This window comes from Natrix helvetica, assembly GCF_964273705.1.
Source record: "Natrix helvetica genome assembly, chromosome: 2".
NCBI lineage: Eukaryota > Metazoa > Chordata > Lepidosauria > Squamata > Natricidae > Natrix > Natrix helvetica.
Window position 1 is genome coordinate 265,416,417 of NC_138552.1, and position 20,952 is coordinate 265,437,368.

At 40.4% G+C, this 20,952-nt stretch overlaps 1 protein-coding gene across 2 annotated transcripts in view; it reads right to left on the reverse strand.

The window, feature by feature from the left end:
• Window positions 1-833: 833 nt before the first annotated feature.
• The window catches only part of GATA4 (GATA binding protein 4), a 72,803-nt gene continuing 52,684 nt past the window's right edge, over window positions 834-20,952 (reverse strand). For both annotated transcript variants that reach the window (XM_081943801.1, XM_081943800.1), the window contains exons 3-7: window positions 8,545-8,711; window positions 6,718-6,843; window positions 5,124-5,211; window positions 3,886-4,034; window positions 834-2,060 (exon numbers count right to left, since the gene is read on the reverse strand). In XM_081943801.1, the coding sequence (XP_081799927.1) occupies window positions 1,878-2,060; window positions 3,886-4,034; window positions 5,124-5,211; window positions 6,718-6,843; window positions 8,545-8,711 (713 nt within the window). In that variant the 3' untranslated portion in view covers window positions 834-1,877. The remainder of the gene's footprint in view (window positions 2,061-3,885; window positions 4,035-5,123; window positions 5,212-6,717; window positions 6,844-8,544; window positions 8,712-20,952) is intronic.

The window sequence follows — 20,952 nt, forward strand, 5'->3', positions numbered from 1 at the left end:
CCAGATAGTAGCAAAGAGATTTTCAAGAAAATCTCAGAACTGAAGAAGCTTCTAGCTTCTTGGATGAGAAGTGAAATGTCTTCAAGGAAAAACAGAGTCCAGTTGCCTTTTGAAAAAGCACCTTAGGGACAACTATGATCTGGATGATTGAGAATTTCCATAGAAATTCAAGAAAAGTTTTAGCACAGGGCTGTCAAATTCCTGGCCTTTGGGTAGGATGCGCCACACGCTGGCCATGCCCGGTTTAGCAATTGGGAGGAAAGTCCTGATATGTCACATTACGTACCAACTTGAGATGTTTGGAATAAAATCAGGGACCTTCTACATGTAATTTGTGATCTAAGAGTCATAATTTATTCAAATTCATTGGTTGCTTTTTGTTTTAAACGCTTCACAACTATCCCAAAAGTTCTGAAGGTGAATATTACAATTTTACTGATTTTACACACAACACTTTGTTTCTGTTAAACCAAGAACAGAAGCTTCAGAATAGTGTATTTTGCAATGGTTTGATTAGTTCATCGCAGGAGATAATGAGATTGAATGAAAGCTAGTGTCAATCCTGCCACTGGGTCATGTTCACCTTGATCATAAGTATAAAATATTTTAAGTTTTATTTAGTACTGACACCATGCATAATATTAGAGAGAAAGCAGGCCTTCAATTCAAATTATTTGCTTACCCCCTATCCTTGCCATATTCTGAAATGGGTGCCTGCTAATCTACAGTCACCCATTCCAGCTGTGCCTGACCTTTATCTGTAAGATTGTATATAAATCATAGAGAATCCCTCTTTCAGCTGAAAAACAGATAGGTAAAACACTATGAGTTGGCTGCTTTGAAAGGAAAAATAGATTTATTAATAGCAAAAGAAGAGGGGTTAATCAAGTTGACAGAAAAGCAATTAAATTAACACCAGTGTGCTGCTGGCAGTCATAAAATTGCTGGATCCACAAAATTCCTGCTAGAATCCACATGCCATAGTGGATTGCAGCTATGTTTGAAGACAAAACTGTTGCTTCTGTTCCACATTTAAAAAAAAACCTGGAGTCTTCAGGTCACCATTGATTGCATTTGCCAACCACAGCACCTCCATTTTCTTCTGGATACTTGTGGGCCACCGTACTTGAATTTTGAGTTTCTTACTATCAAAGATAATACATTTTGGTCTGCAGTCTCTTTGGGGAAGAATAATTTTTATAAATCAAAATGGGAAATAGAGAACCAAGACCCAAGCCTATGCCAGCAACTAGCCTTTTTTCCATTCTTCTCTGCATATGCTGCTGGTTCTTTAGGCTTTGAATTAGCAACAGGATGGATAGCTATCGTCCCAGATCAGGAAATCAGTTCTTTCATAAAGGCCACTAGTCACTGATCCCCATAATAAAAGTTTAGGGATATTGCTGGCTTATATACTGCCTTTTTGTTTTATTTTTTATCTCTTCTTATCCTCCATTCTATTTTTATGGGCTGGCTTATATTCCTTCATTTTTCAAAAGATGTCTGAAGACTGAACATGTGGAAAGCTGCAGTTACAAATTTCCATTCACGCTCATACACATTCTTCACATGTACACACACATATACAAACATACCATTTGATATTACATTTCTGTATATCAGTTACGTATAAACATGTAATATTGGTGTCCATGTTATCTGGAGGATTTCTTAAAAATAGAACTTGGCAGTTGAACTTGATTGAACAGGCCAAAGCAATTTGGAATGGTTCTTCTAAGACCAAAACTAGACAAAAACAAAGGATGGGAGGGAGAAACAAGGCTGGGGGACCAATAATATTGCTTGATAGTTGCCCATCGCCTTTGAGTCCCAAGCTTGGTAACTCCCTTAGAAGGGGGTGAAGAGGCAGAAGATTGTTAAGCTGTGATGATGTCTCCATGTGTTTCCCCTAAGACTAGGCTGTTCCAGGAATCTTGCTTGGAGCTGGGCTGGGGAGATTGGTTGATGGCTGCTTGGTAAGCCTCTGGAGACAGTTTGAGAGTAGACACAGTGGAGTGAAGAGCAGGTCCATGCCCAGACATTGCCGCAACAGAGAATGCCTAGTGAGGAGAGGGAAAAGAGGGAGGGACATAAATAATGTGGAAGGAAAAGAGAAAATAATGCTATTTCATCATTTGTCTGTAGCAGTCTCTTAAAAACTGAACCATGAGATGGGTAGCAAATACATTTGATAAGTAGGTAGGTAAGTAAGTAAGTAAGTAAGTAAGTAAGTAAGTAAGTAAGTAAGTAAGTAAGTAAGTAACTACGTACATACATACATACATACATACATACATACATACATACATACATACATACATACATACATAAATAAATAATGATATATTTCAGAATGTATTTTGGCTACAATTTTACCGCATTGGAGAACTGAATTTTAAAAAAAAACAGTCCAGAAATTTGTATTACTTTGCCTCAAAATCTCTGAAATGTTGGGTAAGATATACAGCTGAACTATGGAGCAAGCAGCAAACTAAACTTCTTAGTAGGAATAGCTGGGCTGTATAGTAGCCATTAGCATGGAATAACTGGAAGAGTTTCCCTTTAATCCATTCTCTGGGTGACGATTATTGGATGGACTAGAGCATAGGTCCCCAATCCCCAGGACACAGCCATTTTGGAACCAGGCCACGCAAATGGCAGGCGAGCATGTGTGCAGCTCTACTTTGCACACGTGCAAAGCTCGATTTGGGCAAGGGTGGGTGGACATGCCTGCCCCCTGTGCAAATGGAGTTGCGCTTGGTCATGCACGCACCTTCCACTTGCACAGAACCATCCCCTCTTAACACCCCCCCCTTTTTGCTGGTTCACCAAGCCAGAAAGGTTGGGGATTGCTGAACTAGAGAAAATGTTTTTAGAGTGATGGGTACCACTCACTTTTGTACAGGTGTACTGGGTGGGTAAGTGGTCTGGGTTTAGTGAGATACTGAGGTGACTGGAATTTGGTTTTTAAAGTTATAAATAACCCCCCTCCCCAATTTGGTTTGTTAGTTTGATTTTTTATGTGGCTCTGTTTCTCCCATTTCCCTTCACAATGGTCACAATGTAAGCCTCAGGACCAAACTACCACATACATCTAAACAGTTTGCCCTAAATTATTAAATTATCAAAAGGGCATCTTTTACAATTTCATTGCGAGTGTGTTTGTGATCTATGGTTAATTCTGTCTTCTTCGTAGCAGACCCCATGCTGCTAAAAAAAATTGCCACTGGAACTGAAGCCTTATAATTGAAGAGGCTTCAATGTACTTGTTTATTGAGGCCTATTAACAATTTCAACTGTCCCACTTCTTTTACCCATCCTAAAATGTGATAATATTTTCTCTAAACATTATCTAAAGTAAATCTAAAGTAATGATACTTTTAGATTTATGGTATCTTTTTGGGAGAGGGGGCGGTTTAGAAATGCGAAGAATAAAATAAATAAATAAAATAAATAAATATTTCTATTGTTGCAGCTGTAGTTTAGTAACAGTCTTGAGCCATCAGCAGCACATAAATGGTTTAAATAAATGGTCCAAACCAATAGGAACCCACCTCTAATATAAACCACTGTTGAATATCTAAGTCTCTGTGTGCTGTGTTTTGCTCCTGGGTTGTCTCCTAATAGTAGTCATGCTGCAAACGCTCTGACATTAAGGTACGCAAGTGGGTGCAGGAATTTTATTAACAAGCTTGCCATGGAACGCTGAAGCTTTAACTCAATTCCATTCTGTTAAATTCAGTACAAGTTTGCTAAGAAACTAAAATGCAGAGAAAGCCGCGTGTGTCTAATTTTGATCTCTTTGACAGAAAAGCAGAATACAAATGCAGAGTCAATAAGCAATGAGACGATATGACTATTCTTTTGCCTAATAAAAAGCTTCACCTGAGGAATAGGGCTCTGGTGTCCATAATGAGATGAGATCCCTGGTTCTGTCTTGATGGGGCGCATTTCTTCAGCAGTAGTAGTGGTGGTTGTGCTGGTGCAGGGGGCTGAGCTAATAGCAGTGGGGAGGCTTTCATTGGTGGCTGATCCTAGGGTGGGAGGTGGAAAAAGGAGAGATAAACAGTTAAACCAGATCTGCCCTGAGACTTTAGCCAAACATTAAAGCATTGGCTATTATCGCTGCTGTAATAAGAATGAATGTTAAATAAGAAAAAATGGATCTTCATCAGGAAGGTTTTCAGAGAAAAACACAAAAACCTTGCTATAGAATGCCAGAATGTATTGACATTCTGCTCCTAGGTAATTACATGAGTTGATGCCCATCTGAATTGGCCTATCCAACATGCCCATCTTAATGGCAGCAGCTTTGGACAAATTTCATCAATGAAATGGAGGGAAAGGAGGTGGTGTCTGCTCAGCCTTGGGGAATACCTTCACCTTAGAATGCAGGCTAACTTCTTTATAAGGTTCTTAAAGGTAAAGGTTATCCTTGCACATATGTGCTAGTCATTCCCGACTCTAGGGAGCGGTGCTCATCTCCATTTCAAAGCCGAAGAGCCAGCACTGTCTGAAGACGTCTCCATGGTTATGTGGCCAGCATGACTAAACACCGAGGGCGCATGGAACGCTGTTACCTTCCCACCAAAGTGGTCCCTATTTTTCTACTTGCATTTTCTACGTGCTTTCGAACTGCTAGGTTGGCAGAAGCTGGGACAAGTAACGGGATCTCACTCCATTATGCGGTGCTAGATATTTGAACCTCTGAACTGCTGACCTTTCTGATCGACAAGCGAAGCTCTTAGCCACTAAACCACCGTGTCCCACATTCACATTGTTCTTACAAGGTGAAATTATTCCAAAGAACACTTGATGAAATACTTGGTTCTCACCAAATTTATTTCCCTTTGGATTACTTCTCTGTATTTTTTTGTAGAAGGTTTTGCTGATTGTTTTATAAACTGTCACAAAGTCTATTTTGAATTGGTGGTATCCAAGGGGAATGAATGAATGAATGATTGATTGAATGAATGAATGAAAAATGATGTGTTTTATTTGAAGGGCCATAGAATGTCAATGTTTGGTTTTGGTCTACTTTTTCCAGCTTTGGCAGACGTTAAGCTTAAATTGTAATTATTACTGAGTCATATTAGATAAGATTTTTTTCTAATTGTACTCACCTGCTGATGTCTTGGATTTGCTCAAGTTCTTTGGTTTACGCTTCCTGGTTTGGATCCCTTCTTTTCTCATAGCTAAAGGTCTTGGAACCTATGAAGATGCATTAGAGATCAACATTACTCCCCTAGAAAAATCTGTAGTTTTTGAATGTGAGAGTAACTCATTGTTTTCTTAACTCTTATTTGCATAAACTGGAGTACATTGAAATTTGCTCGAGCATAGGAAAAAGAATCTAAAAAGAAATGTGTCAGTTTAACCTGAAACTTGTGAGAAAGATAATTGAAGAAAACAAAGGGATTAATAGAGCAAAATGCAAGCTTGTAGATAAAAAAAGGTTTTTGCATTCAAATATGAAGGTGGTTTGTGTGTAGAACAAGATAGGAAATGTTAGAAATACCATATTTTTCTGAGTATAACATGCACCGGAGTACAAGATGCACCAAGGTTTTGAAGAGGCAAATTTTAAAAAAAGTTTTTGCACTCGCAGATGTCCCCAAAACGGCCCGTTTTTTGTAAAAATGGGCTCAGTTTTTTTTAAGGGCATGAATAGCCTTTAGGAAGCTTGTAGAGTGTTCGGGGGGGGGGAGCAAAAATGAACAAAAATGGCCCATTTCTGTCAAAAAAAAGGGCATGCATAGCCTTTAGGAGGCTTATAGAGTGCTCCTGGGGCTGGGGGGGGGCAAAATTTAGCAAAAAATGGCCCATTCTGTGCTGATTTCTGCCCTCCCCAGTCCCCAGGAGCACTCTGCAAGGCTCCTAAAGACTATGCACGACCACTTTGGGGTTTCAGCCTTTTTTTTGAGGGAAAAATGTGCGTCTTATATTCTGAAAAATATGGTAATTGGAAAATTCTATTCAGAGCTATACAAAGATCAAGATCACCGAGGCAATCATAGAATGGATCCCACTTGATAAAAAGCATCCATAAAAGAGACCTAAAGCAAGATGGATCGAAGACATCAGCAAGTATTGCTGGCCCAATTGGCAAAAGAAAGCTCAGAACTGTATAGGTTGGAAACATGCGGAAGAGGCCTTCATCCTGCATTGGATAAACAATGGCTAAAATGACGATGACGATGATGATGGCAAAAGCTGTTTTCAGTTCCCATTGTTTCCCATAGCAGAACTTAATGTTCTTGTTGTCCTTTTGGAAAATGAGAACTTTCAGAGTATTCTGAATTGTTTCAACAACCAAATCAAAATACTCTGGTTGAAGAGTCCTAGAAGGACATCTCTACTGAAGACCAAATCCAGCCCTCCCCTAAAAACACCCTCCAGATGTATGAGAGCAACACTATAAACCCCCAACAAGGATGATTGGATTCCCCCCCCCCACCATTTCCCTCCTCTGCCCTCCCATCTTTGGCTTCAAAGTAATGACTAGAAACAATTTCTCTGCCCTCTTTAGTAACAGGAAATCCTACATAGGGGGGAAAGTCCTGATGCCACCTTCTTGATCTATATCCAAAAGGAGCCTTCCCATACTGATGCCCTCCAGATGTTCTTGCATTCTCAGATTTCCCATCCAGCATGGGGGAAACAAGCAAACTGGGGGAAACTGCCATAGACAGTTTATGCTTTGTTTTCTCCTCTCACCCCATGGAGCTTCATGTATAAACCACAGGCATTGCAGACTGGCTCTCCTTCGGCGTTCCGGCGCCACAGTGTGGTTGTAGATGTATGACAGTTTGCACATGACAGTCCAATCCGACGGGAGGCTGACTGTGAGGACAAGAGTTCAAAGCAAGAATAGCCAATTCATTCACTAAGATTGATCTTAACCAGTGTTTCTCAAACTTGGCGACTTTAAGTCCTGTGGACTTCAACTCCCAGAATCCTGTGGACTTCAACTCCCAGAATGCCCCAGCCAGCATAGCTGGCTGGGGCATTCTGGGAGTTGAAGTCCACAGGACTTAAAGTCGCCAAGTTTGAGAAACACTGATCTTAACTATCAATCTTTTTTACTCATTATCATAAATTGCTATAAAATGCTAAAACAACTAGACACAAAAACAGTCGTCCCCCCCCAATGCCATCACTTTGCTAAATACCTAATTCCCACAGTACTGTCTTATACCTAAGGATATTTACCAGGGGTGGGTTGTTACGGATTTGCCTGGGTTTGAGAGAACCCGTAGCTAACATTATGGTTGGTTCGGAGAACCTCCAAATCCCACCCCTGGCTGACCCTGCCCACCCCACCTCTCCAGGAGTCACCATGTGGCCCGATTTGGATGTGAGGTAAGTGCAGGCTTGAAGGCTTGGGGAGGGGGAAAATAGGCCACACGGAAGTGCTGGAGGGCCTCCGGAGCAGGGATGTGCGGTCAGGGGAGGCAGAGCCTCACCTCTCTTCATGAAATAATAGTATATAATATTATATACTATATATATATATATATATATATATATATATATATATATATATATATATATATAATATTATAATATTTGTTTTCGTAGATTCTTATATTATATATAGAGAGAGATATTATAATATTATATACATCCGTCTGGCCGCGCCCGGGAGCTGCGGAGGCAGAAATGTTGTCGGCGCTCCCAGATGACGAAGGCATGAAAGCGACTGGGGAATGACGAGAACCTTCCTGCCTCTGCTGGATTTCACGCGCTCCTCGCGACTGCAATATGCAGTCGCTTTCGAGGACTGCAGAGCGCGAGCCGGCGGAGCACGCTCAGGAAGGTGGGGAATGGGATCATGTGTGGTGGAGCCTCCAGCACACGTGGTCTCATTCCCCGCCTTCCTGATGACGTCACCAGCCTCACCAGCCATAAACCTCACCGCACATCACTGCTCCGGAGCCAGGGGGAGGCAGTTTTCACCCTCCCAGAGGCTTTAGGGATATCCTCCAGAGCCTGGGGAAGGCGAAAACAGCCCCCTCCCCGCCGTGGTGCAGGAGGCTGACTAGGCCATACCCACCATGGACATGCCCACCCAGCAACCGGGCAGAGAGCCCGTTGCTGAAATTTTTGAAGCCCACCCCTGATATTTACCCACACAGTAGGGCTATTTTGCTCTTATCCTTCTCATCTTTCCTATTACCTTCTCCTATGGTATCTTATGATTTATGATTTATCATTTTGTTACTTGTTTGTTTGTTTTTATTGGATTTATATGCCGCCCTTCTCCCAAAGGACTCAGGGTGGCGTACAACATTAAAAACACACACATCCCAAAATTGTATGTATGTACATTGAGATCTTATACACCTGAGACAAACTCCTTGTGTGTCCGAGCAGAAGGAATAAGCTTCAGAGCGATATCGAAACTGTGTTATAATATACAACCTTATAAATGATGTAAATCTCATTTGCTTTTTTACAGGTCAAGATTAATACTGGACAGGTGGAATTGAATCACAAAGGAGATTCTCACAGTCTGTGAGAGTTTTGCATCTCATTCCTTACCAGCCTCCTCTGGGGCTTGATCAGTGGCCGGTTAATGCCATTCATCTTATGGTAGAGTCCACACGCATTACAAAGATAGTGGCCAGTGCCATCTCTTCGCCACAGTGGGGTGGACATAGCACCACAGTTGACACATTCCCGACCTTCGGCATAATCATCAAAAAACTCTGTAGGCACAAGACGGCAAAATGAAGTAAGTCATCAAAGGATTTTTTTCATGTAACCATTTCACAAGTCTTTACTTTAAACTCTTGAGCGGCTTGAATACCCTTCCTTAGTCTACCAGGGTGGTGCAAAAAGCTAAAAGTTATTATCTCCACTATTCAAGTGTTTTAGGTTTGTCTTTCAAAGGACAAAGTCTTTCTATCACTTTTCACATAAAAAGACAATGCATGTCAATTTCTTGAATTATTTATATTTGGAATCTGCAAGTGGCCTACACAGAGAATAGCTTTGCATAGTTTTGTACATTCATATGGGTTGGATAAGAACTTATCATTTCCAGCTAGCCCAAGCAGTGGCCATGATGACTGACATTAAGAGTGTTTAAATCCAGCGCATAACAGAAACCATCAGGTTGGGGAAAGCACAAAGCAAGGCCTCCCTCTTAGTGTAGTTCCTAAAACTGAACAGTAGAGGGAGATCTTATTTCAATTTATGCCAGAACAAATGGCAGACCTGTATTATTTATGCTGCTAACTTCTACAAAGATGTTGGATGAATTTATCAAATATTTAAAGACCTTTTGTGCTTAGAATGTGTAGCAGATAGACTGCTCTGCTTCTGTCTCCTTATTCAAGTCTGAAAGTTGGTCAAGGGATTTACACACAACACCTTAAACCTGCTAAAAACAAAAACAATTGCAGGACTCTATGTGCAACCAAAATAATAATAAAAACATATTGCTAAACATAATAATCGGATTCAGACAACCTATTAGTACAATGGCTGGATTTCCATAAGAAATGCCAAATGCACAACCTTGTTTTTTGTTTAGACACTAATATATTGTGTAGGGGTGGGTTCTGGCCGGCACTACTGCCGATTCGCTTGTGTGCACGCTGCACGTGCACAATTAAAATTGTTCTGTATATGCGCAGAACTGAAAAGCAAGAAGGCGGCGCTGACAGCACCAACCAGGGAACCAGTTCGAGGGTGTGGCAGGCAATCCAATTAATGGATATTTGCAAAATGTCACAAGAGTTGAACTGGTCCAAGAAAAGCTCTTGGGATGACATCGCGTTAGCTCTTTTATATTTCTGAGGACATTTTCACTCAGACAAAAGGTAGCTCGGTTGTATCTGGAATGGATTATGGGATCAATTCACTGTTTTCTCTCTTCTCTCACCTATACCAAGAACCCAGGGGTAGGCTGCTACGGGTTCTCTCGGGTTCAGGAGAACCTGTAGCTAATGTTATGGCCGGTTCGGAGAACCTCTAAATCCCACCCCTGGTTGAGTCCAACCACCCCTCCCCTTCCAGGAGTCTCCACACAGTCCATTTTGGATGAGAGGTAAGTGCAGGGACCTTGCGGAGGCTTGGGAAAGGGGAAAAACGGGCCTCCGGAGCCCACGGGAGGCAGTTTTCACCCTCCCAGAGAGTTGAAGAAAGCCTCCAGAGTCTGGGGAAGGGAAAAGCGCACTCTCTTTCACACACACACACACACACACACACACACACACACACACACCATGGTGCAGGAGGCCAACTAGGCCACTAGGCAGAGAACCCATTGCTGAAAATTTTGAAGCCCACCCCTGCCCACCCCTGTTTTGTGATGGAGGGATTTCAATGGCAGAAGTGAGAAAGCTCCTAAAGAGATAGATAAATAAATAAATAAAGACAGCTTGGTCTTGTTCTTTGATATTTTAATTCAGCAAAATCTTTAACAAAAAGATATTTTTAAATGAACGTCAGCATTATTGCTAGCCCAGCAATATATACTGCGTGTATATATTTACACACACACACACACACACACACACACATCACAATCCCATCTTGTGCAATACTTGTGGCTGAATGCAGATTTGACTCCAGTGTTCCTCCTCGTCTCATTTATGACTATCTATGCACATTATTCCTCCCAAATCCTGGGAGTAAGCCCAGCTCATTTCCCCCAGCATAGCTATTTCAGTGCCGATGTTAGAATCTGTCTGTATTTTGTTAACAACTTTTATCTAAAAAGGATATCATCAGAAAATTGACTGAAAAACTCGATTCAACTAGAGTATGATGGTTGGTCATGGTTTATTGAATTAACCACAGTGATCTTCCAATTAGCTGGCCTGGCTCAATCATAGTTTTATCCTATTGCTCCTGACGGGTTTTTTAAATTTTGTAATTTTAACTGAGGGTGTTTTAAATAGCTATTTTAATTTTATTTTTATATATATTTTATGTGTGTTACCTCCTCCAGGTACATGTATGTGTATGTGTTTATTTGTATTTGTATATGCTTTGTATATATATGTATATTGTATGTGTTTTATTGTACGCCGCCCTGAGTCCTTTTGGAGAGGGTGCGGCTAACAAATTAAATTTCATTTCATTTCATTTCATTTCATGGAATTTAGATTGTTATACACCAAATTACTTGCAAATGTCCCATCCCACCCTCCAATAGGTATTTACTGTGTGTATGAGGGGAAGAGGAGCCTGTACTGTCATGGGTGCATGCTATTAAAAGGACATGTTGCTAACGGAATTATTTTCCTCTTCCTATATTATGAAGCAACACCCTTTAAAAAAAAATCATTTTGTAGCATCTGCACTAATTATGTTTAGAAGACCTTGGGCTCTTAGAAGCAAGAATTTGTATACTGGGGAAAATGAATCTTCTACTGATGTCAGAGTGATGCTCCTTGGACAAAGCTATTAACCTTGCAAAGAGACAAAAGACACAATATAAACGTGTGAGTTTATAGACTGAGAAGGTCTCGTTAATAGAAGTTTGGAGGATGATTTCAGAAAAAGTCACACATATGCATACACCCCCCCAGGGCACCGCTGCTCTGATCAAAGTAGAGTGCCAGCTCTGATATCTCCCAAGCAGCTGTTTCTAAGTTAAGAACAATGTTGGGGGAAAAATTCAGACTACCATCTGCTATAGTTGTGGGGTTTTGTTCCGAAAGAGGGAGAACTATAGGAGATACAGTAGCTCCTTGCCTCCAAATATAGCTTGCATAATTATAAACAAAGCTAATACTGTGAAGGTGATGTAATCCTCCTCCAAATGAAATTTGGAAATGTGGACCGTCTCGCTGCTAAGAAGGACAAAATAAAGCAAGCAAACACAATAACTGCACTTTAAATAATACCAACTGAAATTGGTTCAGATTCTCATTCTCTCTCTCTCTCTCTCTCTCTCTCTCTCTCTCTCTCTCTCTCTCTCTCTCTCTCTCTCTCTCTCTCTCTCTCTCTCTCTCACTCACACACACACACACACACACACACACACACACACACACAGGGAGATTACACACAAAGTCCATAAATTGCCTTCTATTTAGGAGGAGAAATTATAAAACACAAATAATGTATATATGAAATAGTGGAAAAGAAGTATCCCAAATGAAAATTGGAGGAGGGAAGAGAAGAACAAGAGCAGGCGGAAAGGCGTCCTTGGAGTCTGCATTGTCCTGAATTTATATGTGGGGCTGCCTGGGATTTATCATGTAGGAACAGAGTGTTGTTTGTGCCGAATGTTGGAATATTGAGACAGAATATACATAACGTCCAGGCCTGGGTAGATAAGCAATGTATTTTTTTGGAAGACATTCAACCTTGGCTGTGCCAGACAGAAGCTGGAAAGCTTAGAAAAATTGCCTGGAAACTTTTTTTAAAAACAGCATTTGATTTGGAGAGTCTCTAATAAATTATAACTTTTTACCCTTTGAATGTGCTAGAAATAAACTAATTTGGAAGAATGCCTTTGGACCTTGAAAGAGTACCTCATCTCTTTAATATTTACTAAACAATCACATTGTTTTTGGCATGCATCTGGTTAAAGATGCAGCTGCTTTAAAAAGTCAACTTATTAAAATAACTCATACAATAGCTTTGTCTTTTTTTCAGCTTAATTAGTTTGAATCAATAGTAGGAGGATGTTTTGTTTACATAATATTTAAGTGTTTCTAAAGCATACTGAAAACGTGCACAGCTGTGCTGGACACAGATTGTATTATAATTGTTGATTTTCTATTAGTTTTCCATACTGAAGGTCTTTAGTAGTTTTACGTTGAGTGTGCAAGCATTTTCAGATTTCATGCAAACCTGTACAAACGTGACGCCCCAGGTTTGACAACGTGGTACCGCAAATTTGACACCTGTGCTGTAGCCTATCTCAATGAAGTATAGTTCCAGTCTTCCTATGGAGTCATCTTCATGATCTGGCCTATGTTTTGAGCTGACATATACATTAATACATAAATACAAACATATAATAAAATTCTGGATTAAAGTAACAAGAAAACGGGTTGTAAAACCTCTGTATCATAAAAAGTTGGACATTTTCTTTAGTCTGGAAAAGACATCTGCCTAATCTCCTAGAGCAGGGGTGCCACACTCAAGACCCACAGGTCGGATCTGGCCCATGGGGTGCTTAGATCTGGCCTGTGGGGCCGCCCTGGAAACAACAAAGGACTGGTCTGCAGTGCCTCTGCCAGGAAAAATGGAGCTCCGTTTTCACTGGCAGAGTGCTTAGGCCGCCCAAGGCACTCCTGATATGAGTAACATTGATCTGGCCATGCCCACCCCCAGGTCAAACACAACCCTGATTCGGCCCTCAATGAAAACAAGTTTGACACTCCTGCCCTAGAGTATTAATGTCATTTGGAATAGATTATTTGGTCTAACAGTGTTCCCTATTTCTTCTCTCTCATACACCATCATTTTAAAGAAAGTCATCTCAGGAATTTTCAAGGCAGATAGTGGACTATTCAGTCCAACATTTTAACCTCTTTGTTATATTGGCTTTCACCAGTGAGTAGGACCCCATTAAGATATGATACCTGCTAGTACTACCAGGCTCACATGCTATGAGATCAATGGTGTATTAACCATTAAGTAGACTAAGCATGTGCTTAGGGCAGCAGGCCCAAAGGAGGCACCACAAAGTTGAAAACAAAAAAATAACCCAATGAAGATTTGTACAAAGGAGGGGCACCAAGATTTGTCAGTGCTTAGGGCACCCGTGAGCCTTAATCCACCACTGTATGAGATACTTCTTGTGTAAGGTGGATTCATCCCAACAGTGTTTCCAACATTTTTTTTAACACTTTGTCCAGCACTTCTCCCTTTTGGAATAGTTTGTAGACAGTAAACTCTTGCAGTACACGACACTGAATACAAATTGTTTAATTCAGGCAGCAGCTGCAGTGGTTAAAACATCAGATTTGGGCCCAGATCCAAACCCTATTTGATTATGAAGTGTGCTGGGGCACTTGAGGACATTCATTCTGGCTCAGCAGGAACATGAAAGAAAGGGACCAAGGGATAAAATGAAGGAAGACCTCCGTGAATGCTGCTTTGAGCTCTTAGTAAATGGAATACAAATGCGATAAATAAATAATAAAACTATTAAAGGAATGGATGCTGAAAAGTTGCTAAGCTATTGTCCATCTTGCTGTGGAACACAACTGCCGAAAGCATCTTGATTTACAGCTTTCTGCCTCGAGCAGCAGCTGCTCTATATTCTGCCATTATGGGGCCTTTTGACACCGATTCTTTCCTGTGGGCATCCCAACAATTTGGAAAGGAAATAGTTATTGAGGCAGCAAAAGGCCTCAGCAGCTCCTGCCTGGAGTCAGAACAATAGGTCAGCAAGCCACCACATCCCATTCAGGAAAGATTTATGTATTTCTGATAATGCTTTTGAAAAATTCCTTTTGTCCACTTCAAGGAATACCGTATTTTTCAGAGTATAAGACGCACCAAGGTTTTGAAGAGGCAAATTAAAAAAAAGTAGGTAGGTAGATAGAGGGATAGACAGGGAGAGAAAGAGAGGGAAATGCAGTAGGTAGGTAGGGAGAGAGAGAGTAGTTAGGTAGGTAGATAAAGGGAGAGAGAAAGAGAGAGAGAGAGTAGGTAGGTAGGTAGAGGGATAGAGAGAGAAAGAGAGAGAGAAAAATACAGTAGATAGGTAGGGACAGCGAGAGAGTAGTTAGGTAGGTAGGTAGATAGATAAAGGGATAGAGAGAGAGAGAAAAATACATAAGTAGGTAGGGAGAGAGAGTGTGTAGGTAGATAGGTAGGTAGGTAGGTAGGTAGGTAGAGGGGTAGAGAGAGAGAGAGAGAGAAATACAGTAGATAGGTAGGTGTTTCTGCTGGCACAGCACTTGATCAATGTAATTCTCATCAATCAGTGAAAGAGCTTTCCAAAAGGAAAAAAAAAGGTTTTTGCTCTCTGCAAATCTCCCCAAAACAGCCTGTTTTTCACGAAAATGGGCCCATTTTTTTAAAAAAAGGCATTAATATCCTTGGGGGGGGCTTGCAGAGTGCTCCTGGGGGGGGGGGCAAAAATGAGCAAAAAACAGCCCGTTTTCTGCAAAAAAGAGCCCGTTTTTTGTCAAAAAAATTGCATGCATAGCCTTATGGAGATTTATAGACTGCTGCTGGGGGCTGGGGGGGCAAAAAGGCCTGTTTTTCACTCATTTCTGTCTTCCCCAGCCCCCTGGAGCTCTCTAAAAGCCTCCATAAGGGTATGCACGGCCATTTTGGTGAAGGGGCAGGGATTCGGGAGGCAAAAAATGCTGTATTCGGTGTATAAGACGCACGCAGATTTCAGCCTCTTTTTTGAGGTAAAAAGATGCACCTTATACTCCAAAAAATACGGTATTTATATTTACTACAAACATATATGGTAGTTTAGGCTATCAATCTTGTTTGACTCTGTTGACTGAACAACCACACTAGATTTTAAATAGAGTAGACTAAGGACTAATTACACTTTTACTCTCAGGATTTTCCAGTCTTATCTGGAGTAGTTAGAGACTTACTCAATAATACTTCTGTATGCATAGTTATGCTTCTTCCAGAAAATCTTACTCTGAAAATTATCAGAAAAACTTCAGGCCTGCTTTCATTTTAATAGAAGTTTAAATAGAAAGAGTCCTGAACCTTCAGAATATAAACAAATTCTTTCTACAACATAATGCCCTTGAACTTTCAGCATAGGATTTGCACTCCAAAAGACGGAGGAAAAGAAATGTGCAGTAAAGCACACAATAAAATTACTAATTAAAATTATAAGTAAACAAAAACCCTGCATCACAAAAAAGTAAATCCAGTAATATGCATCCATTAATTAATTGTCATTGACTGAATGAGCAGCCATATAAATGAATTCATTCATAGAATGAATGAATGAATGAATGAATGAATGAATGACACAAATTAAAATGTCTAGGTATAGTTGCTGGCTTTGTATATTCGTAGACATCCCCATTACAAGGTTTAGAAGAATTTGCTTTTCAAAATTAGCTATATTTATCAAAATCTGAAATGTGCTAGCAATTTTACCATAACCGCTGAAAGGTATACACACGGAGAAAAATGTGCATTTCTGAAAAGAAAAATTAGGGTCCCCTTCCCCACCATCATGGCTATAAATCTGATGTAACACATTATGTTCACTTACAATAACCCAATTATTGTAGTCCAGCCTACCTCTCAGGACTATATGGTAAAATGAGAAGTCATTCCAAGTATTGGGATCTCCAGAGCGCAAACACAGTAAAGAGAAATATAAGAAACTGGATTTAGTTTGTATTGTTCTTTGAGTGATGGTTCAATTCTGCATTTTTTGAAAATTTATTAGGTTATAAATCATTGTAGTAGCAGATTGTAGGTAGTCTTTTAAGCAGCAGCTTCTTCTCATTAATCTAGGATAACTCCCAATATATTCAGTCAGCTTTACCCCTAGATCAGCATGGCTGGCTGGGGAATTCTGGGAGTTGAAGTCCACAAGTCTTAAAGTTCCCAAGTTTGGACACCCCTGCCCTAGATAGAAATGCCTAGCTTTGCATTCTTAAAACAGAAGGCTTCTTTGTGTTGCAATTTTGAAGTCAATTCTATCCAGTTCATTGAGGCTTATTCCTTAATGGCTTAGACATCTTAAGCATGTTCATATAAATACAACAATATTACCCCATGCCTGTATTGTGGCAAAATCATCCTATAAATTCTCATTAAGATAGCTTAAAGGATTAATACCCCTCAATAGTGCTTCTGATTAGAGGGTTCCCTGTTATGGGAGAAATGGAACTCTTAAGGTGGAATGGAATCAACTGTTTATCTCCACCCCCCCAAAAAAAAATCACAATTATTTGTCAGCCTGGAAACTTGATGAGGAGCAGGCCATACCAGTAGTGGGTTCCTACTGGCTGAACCGGTAGTGGTTTGGCGGCCTGGGTCACTGGAACCAGCAGCGACCCAGGCCTGCCACACACCGAAACCAGTTCCCCGGGTGCTGCTGTAGGTGTCTCTATCTTGTTTTTCAGTTCTACGCATGCAAAGAACAATTTTAATAGCACTGTGCATGCGTACCCAGCGCTCACCAAGCATGCAGCATGCACACGAGGGAACCGGCAGTAGTGCCTGCCGGAACCCATCCCTGACCCATGCTATTATAGCATTTTCTTCTAGTACATCCAGGTATTGCTGTTGATATTGCTCATTATTATTGCCTAAGCAGCGGAGGAGGGGGGGAACTTTTCATGTACCAAGTAAAACCAAATTATATTTGTAAATAGAACTCCACTGGCCAGCCACCAAAGTAGGATAAGAAGCTGCCCTCTGCTACCCAGTCAAGACATGTTTGGCATAACCTGCCAGTTCCATCAGCTTTCCATCTTGCTTTCCTTTTATCATCCCAGCTCCTTTCATCTTCATTCTCCAGCTTGCCAGATGGCAATGGGTTCTCAGTCATCCTGTCCTAGCGCTCTGTTTACAGGCAGGAGGGAAATTTAATATCAACATTCCTAGTTTGCAAAGCAGCTTGTCAGATTGCCGAAGCACCTCAGCAAAGGCAAATCTGTGGGCTGGGCAGGCACTTAGAGAGGCTCTAAACAAAACTCAAGAGAAAGCCTCTTCCTCCCCGTCTCCTCCACCTGTTGAGCAGAGGTTTCCTGAAACAATCTGTTATGACAAGAGACGGCTTTGATAAATCAGGGTGATTTATCACTGAAATTGATCATGTGAAATTCTACAAAGATGAACGAGGAGCATCTTCCATGGGGAAAGAAAGGAAAACTCTTATTAACGCAAGGAGGACATCTGAGACATTCAATGTTGCCACACCTAAAGTTTCTTTCCCTCTTGCTCCTCCTTCAGCCATAAAGGCAATTATTAACTGTCTTTTAATAATGACTATTATTAATTGTAAACAGATCTACAATTTAACATGTACACATCCTCTTCGTGACTTGTTTTCCTTGTTTCCTTCACAAGGAGGCTTTGTGGTATCCAAAGCAGAACATCTAGATTCAACCACAGCTTTGTTCCATATAATTATCAACCTTGTGAATCCTCAAGTATATGTATATAGCAGGGGTGAAATTCAGCAGGTTCTGACAGGTTCTGGGGAACCGGTAGTGGCAATTTTGAGTAGTTTGGAGAACCGGCAAACACCATCTCTGGCTGGCCCCAGAGTGGAGTGGGAATGTAGATTTTGCAGTATCCTTCCCCTGCCAGACCCACCAAGCCACGCCCACAGAACTGGTAGTAAAAAAAATTGAATTTAACTACTGCTATACAGTAGATATACTTGAAAAGTTATTTTATTCTTAATCTCTTAATCTTAAATATCCTTATAGCAAATTATCCTAATGTCTGTACAAAAGTATGAAATAACAATTACATAAAGGAAAGTAACCATATCTCAGCTTACATCTATGAACTGTACTATTTTCTGCAGATCAATAGCAAAGGCTAATGCTATTGAACACTTGTACTGTGTGTTAAAAGGGATTTTTAAATTTTTGCTGCAAGGATGAACACTGGCTCAACTAATTTTAACATGCTGGATAATGTTGGGGAAAATCTACCTAGTTTGCAGCATTGTTGTGAAGATAAAAACAGAGCAGGGGACTTGTATAAACTCCATAGATGTAAGATTATATATGAAAATAATAATAATAATAATGCTAAGGCAAATTAGAATCATAATACAATACAATACAATAGCAGAGTTGGAAGGGACCTTGAAGGTCTTCTAGTCCAACCCCCTGCCTAGGCAGGAAACCCTATATACCGTTTCAGACAAATGGCTATCCAACATCTTCTTAAAGACTTCCAGTGTTGGGGCATTCACAATTTCTGGAGGCAAGCTGTTCCCCTGATTAATTGTTCTAACTGTCAGGAAATTTCTCCTCAGTTCTAAATTGCTTCTGTCCTTGATTAGTTTCCACCCATTGCTTCTTGTTCTATCCTCAGGTGCCCTGGAGAATAGTTTGACTCCCTCTTCTTTGTGGCAACCCCTGAGATATTGGAAGACTGCTATCATGTCTTCCCTAGTCCTTCTTTTCATTAAACTAGACATACCCAGTTCCTGCAACCATTCTTCATATGTTTTTGAAATAGAGTCTGGGGCAAAATCCTGACATTTAAATTGTATATTTCAACTCTTCCTAGTTATCATTTTTTTGTTTTGTCTGTGTTTCTGTGTTGAAGTTTTATTTTAATAGAATCATAGCACTGAATATAATCCAACTTCCATGCTCAACACAGAATGTATTTATTTTTCTTTCATTTATGTGGCACTTTTCCTTTAACCAACATAAAGGGACATATATGGATAATTTTTATCCCCACAACTAAACAGTCATAAGGTACACTGGACTGAGATTAGCCCCAAAATTATTCCCTGAGCTTTATGGTCTAATACTGAGCTGAATCTGAATGTCCACAATCCCAGCTCAGCATTTTAACCAGTATTACACATTGATTTTCACAATGCAAGGGTATGTTTTCTAGCCGTTGCAGCAAACACGATTCTACTATTTCCCAAATCAGTTTCTTTTCTTGTTGAGCAATGTTTCTTCTGGCCAAAATTAGATTTCTGATAACCTCTTATTAGTCATAATCCTACCTTGCAGAGTAACAGTTTTTATGTCTTGTTCAGAGTATTCTGTGTGTTCATTTTTGCTTAACCTTAACCCAGGAAGAATGGTTGGAATCTGCTACTACCGCAAAATGCAGAACCAGCTAACATGCTTGATGGCCATGTACTTTGCTAATTATATTTTGCTGGTTAAATACCAAACACTCTGTGTTTTAAGGTTGTGCCTTTTTCAACAATGATGCAGAAAAAGATCTTGGAAATACACCTGAACACAAAGATAGCATCACATTAGAAACAGCCACAACTTCCACACATGAACCTAAGCCTAAAACACCTGACTGGTTTACTCAGGTATTATAACCATTTTTTAAAACTGGGGCAACTCTATTGTTTTCCAGCAAAGAGAACTCTGGGTGCTCAGACATATTAAATGATTAGGGGAGAAAATATCTGCCTTCTCATAAATAAGTAAATTGTTTTGGAGACAGTGTAGATCAGGGATGTCAAACTCAAGGTCCATGGGCCAGATCTGGCCCGCTGGGTGCTTAAATCTGGCCTGTGGGGCATATGTGTGTGTGTGTGTGTGTGTGTGTGTGTTGTATTTGTGCTGATAAATAAATAAAGGGAGACTAGTATAGATCTATTTCAAGCTATTTAGCTCTCATCAGCTAGCCATACACTTACTGGGATTTGAACCTGGGCTGTATTACATATTAGCCAGACACATTAGCCACTAAGCCACAGGCTCTTCTCCTTATCAACTGAGCCAGGGAAATAGGTATGTATTTGTGTTACAACCCCTGGTATGCCCAAATATAGGAGGGAGCTCACTACTCCCCCTTTCTGTCCTTCGGCTCATTACAGAACTTCTTCTGTAATGAGCCGAAGGACAGAAAAGGGAAGCAGTGTGTTCCCTCCCATATTTGGGCATACCAGGGATTGTGACACAATACATACATACATACATACATACATACATATACACACATATACATATACACATACGTACGTACGTACGCACGTACGTATATATATATAAACAAAACAGCTTTTTAGTTGCAATATTGTTGAATCTTAAATCTCCTTTCCTGTCTTTTAGTATATAAATTGCAGTACTGTACTGGGTATCAAAATTGGTTTTTAGGTGTAGAGTACATATATATATATATATAAACTTAGCCTTCCATCCTTCCGAGGTCGGTAAAATTAGGACCCAGATTGTTGGGGGCAATATGCTGACTCTGTAAACTGCTTAGAGAGGGCTGTAAAGTACTGTGAAGTGGTATATAAGTCTAAGTGCTATTGCTATTATTGGAAGTAGCTCCAAAACAGTGGATTTTTGCTGC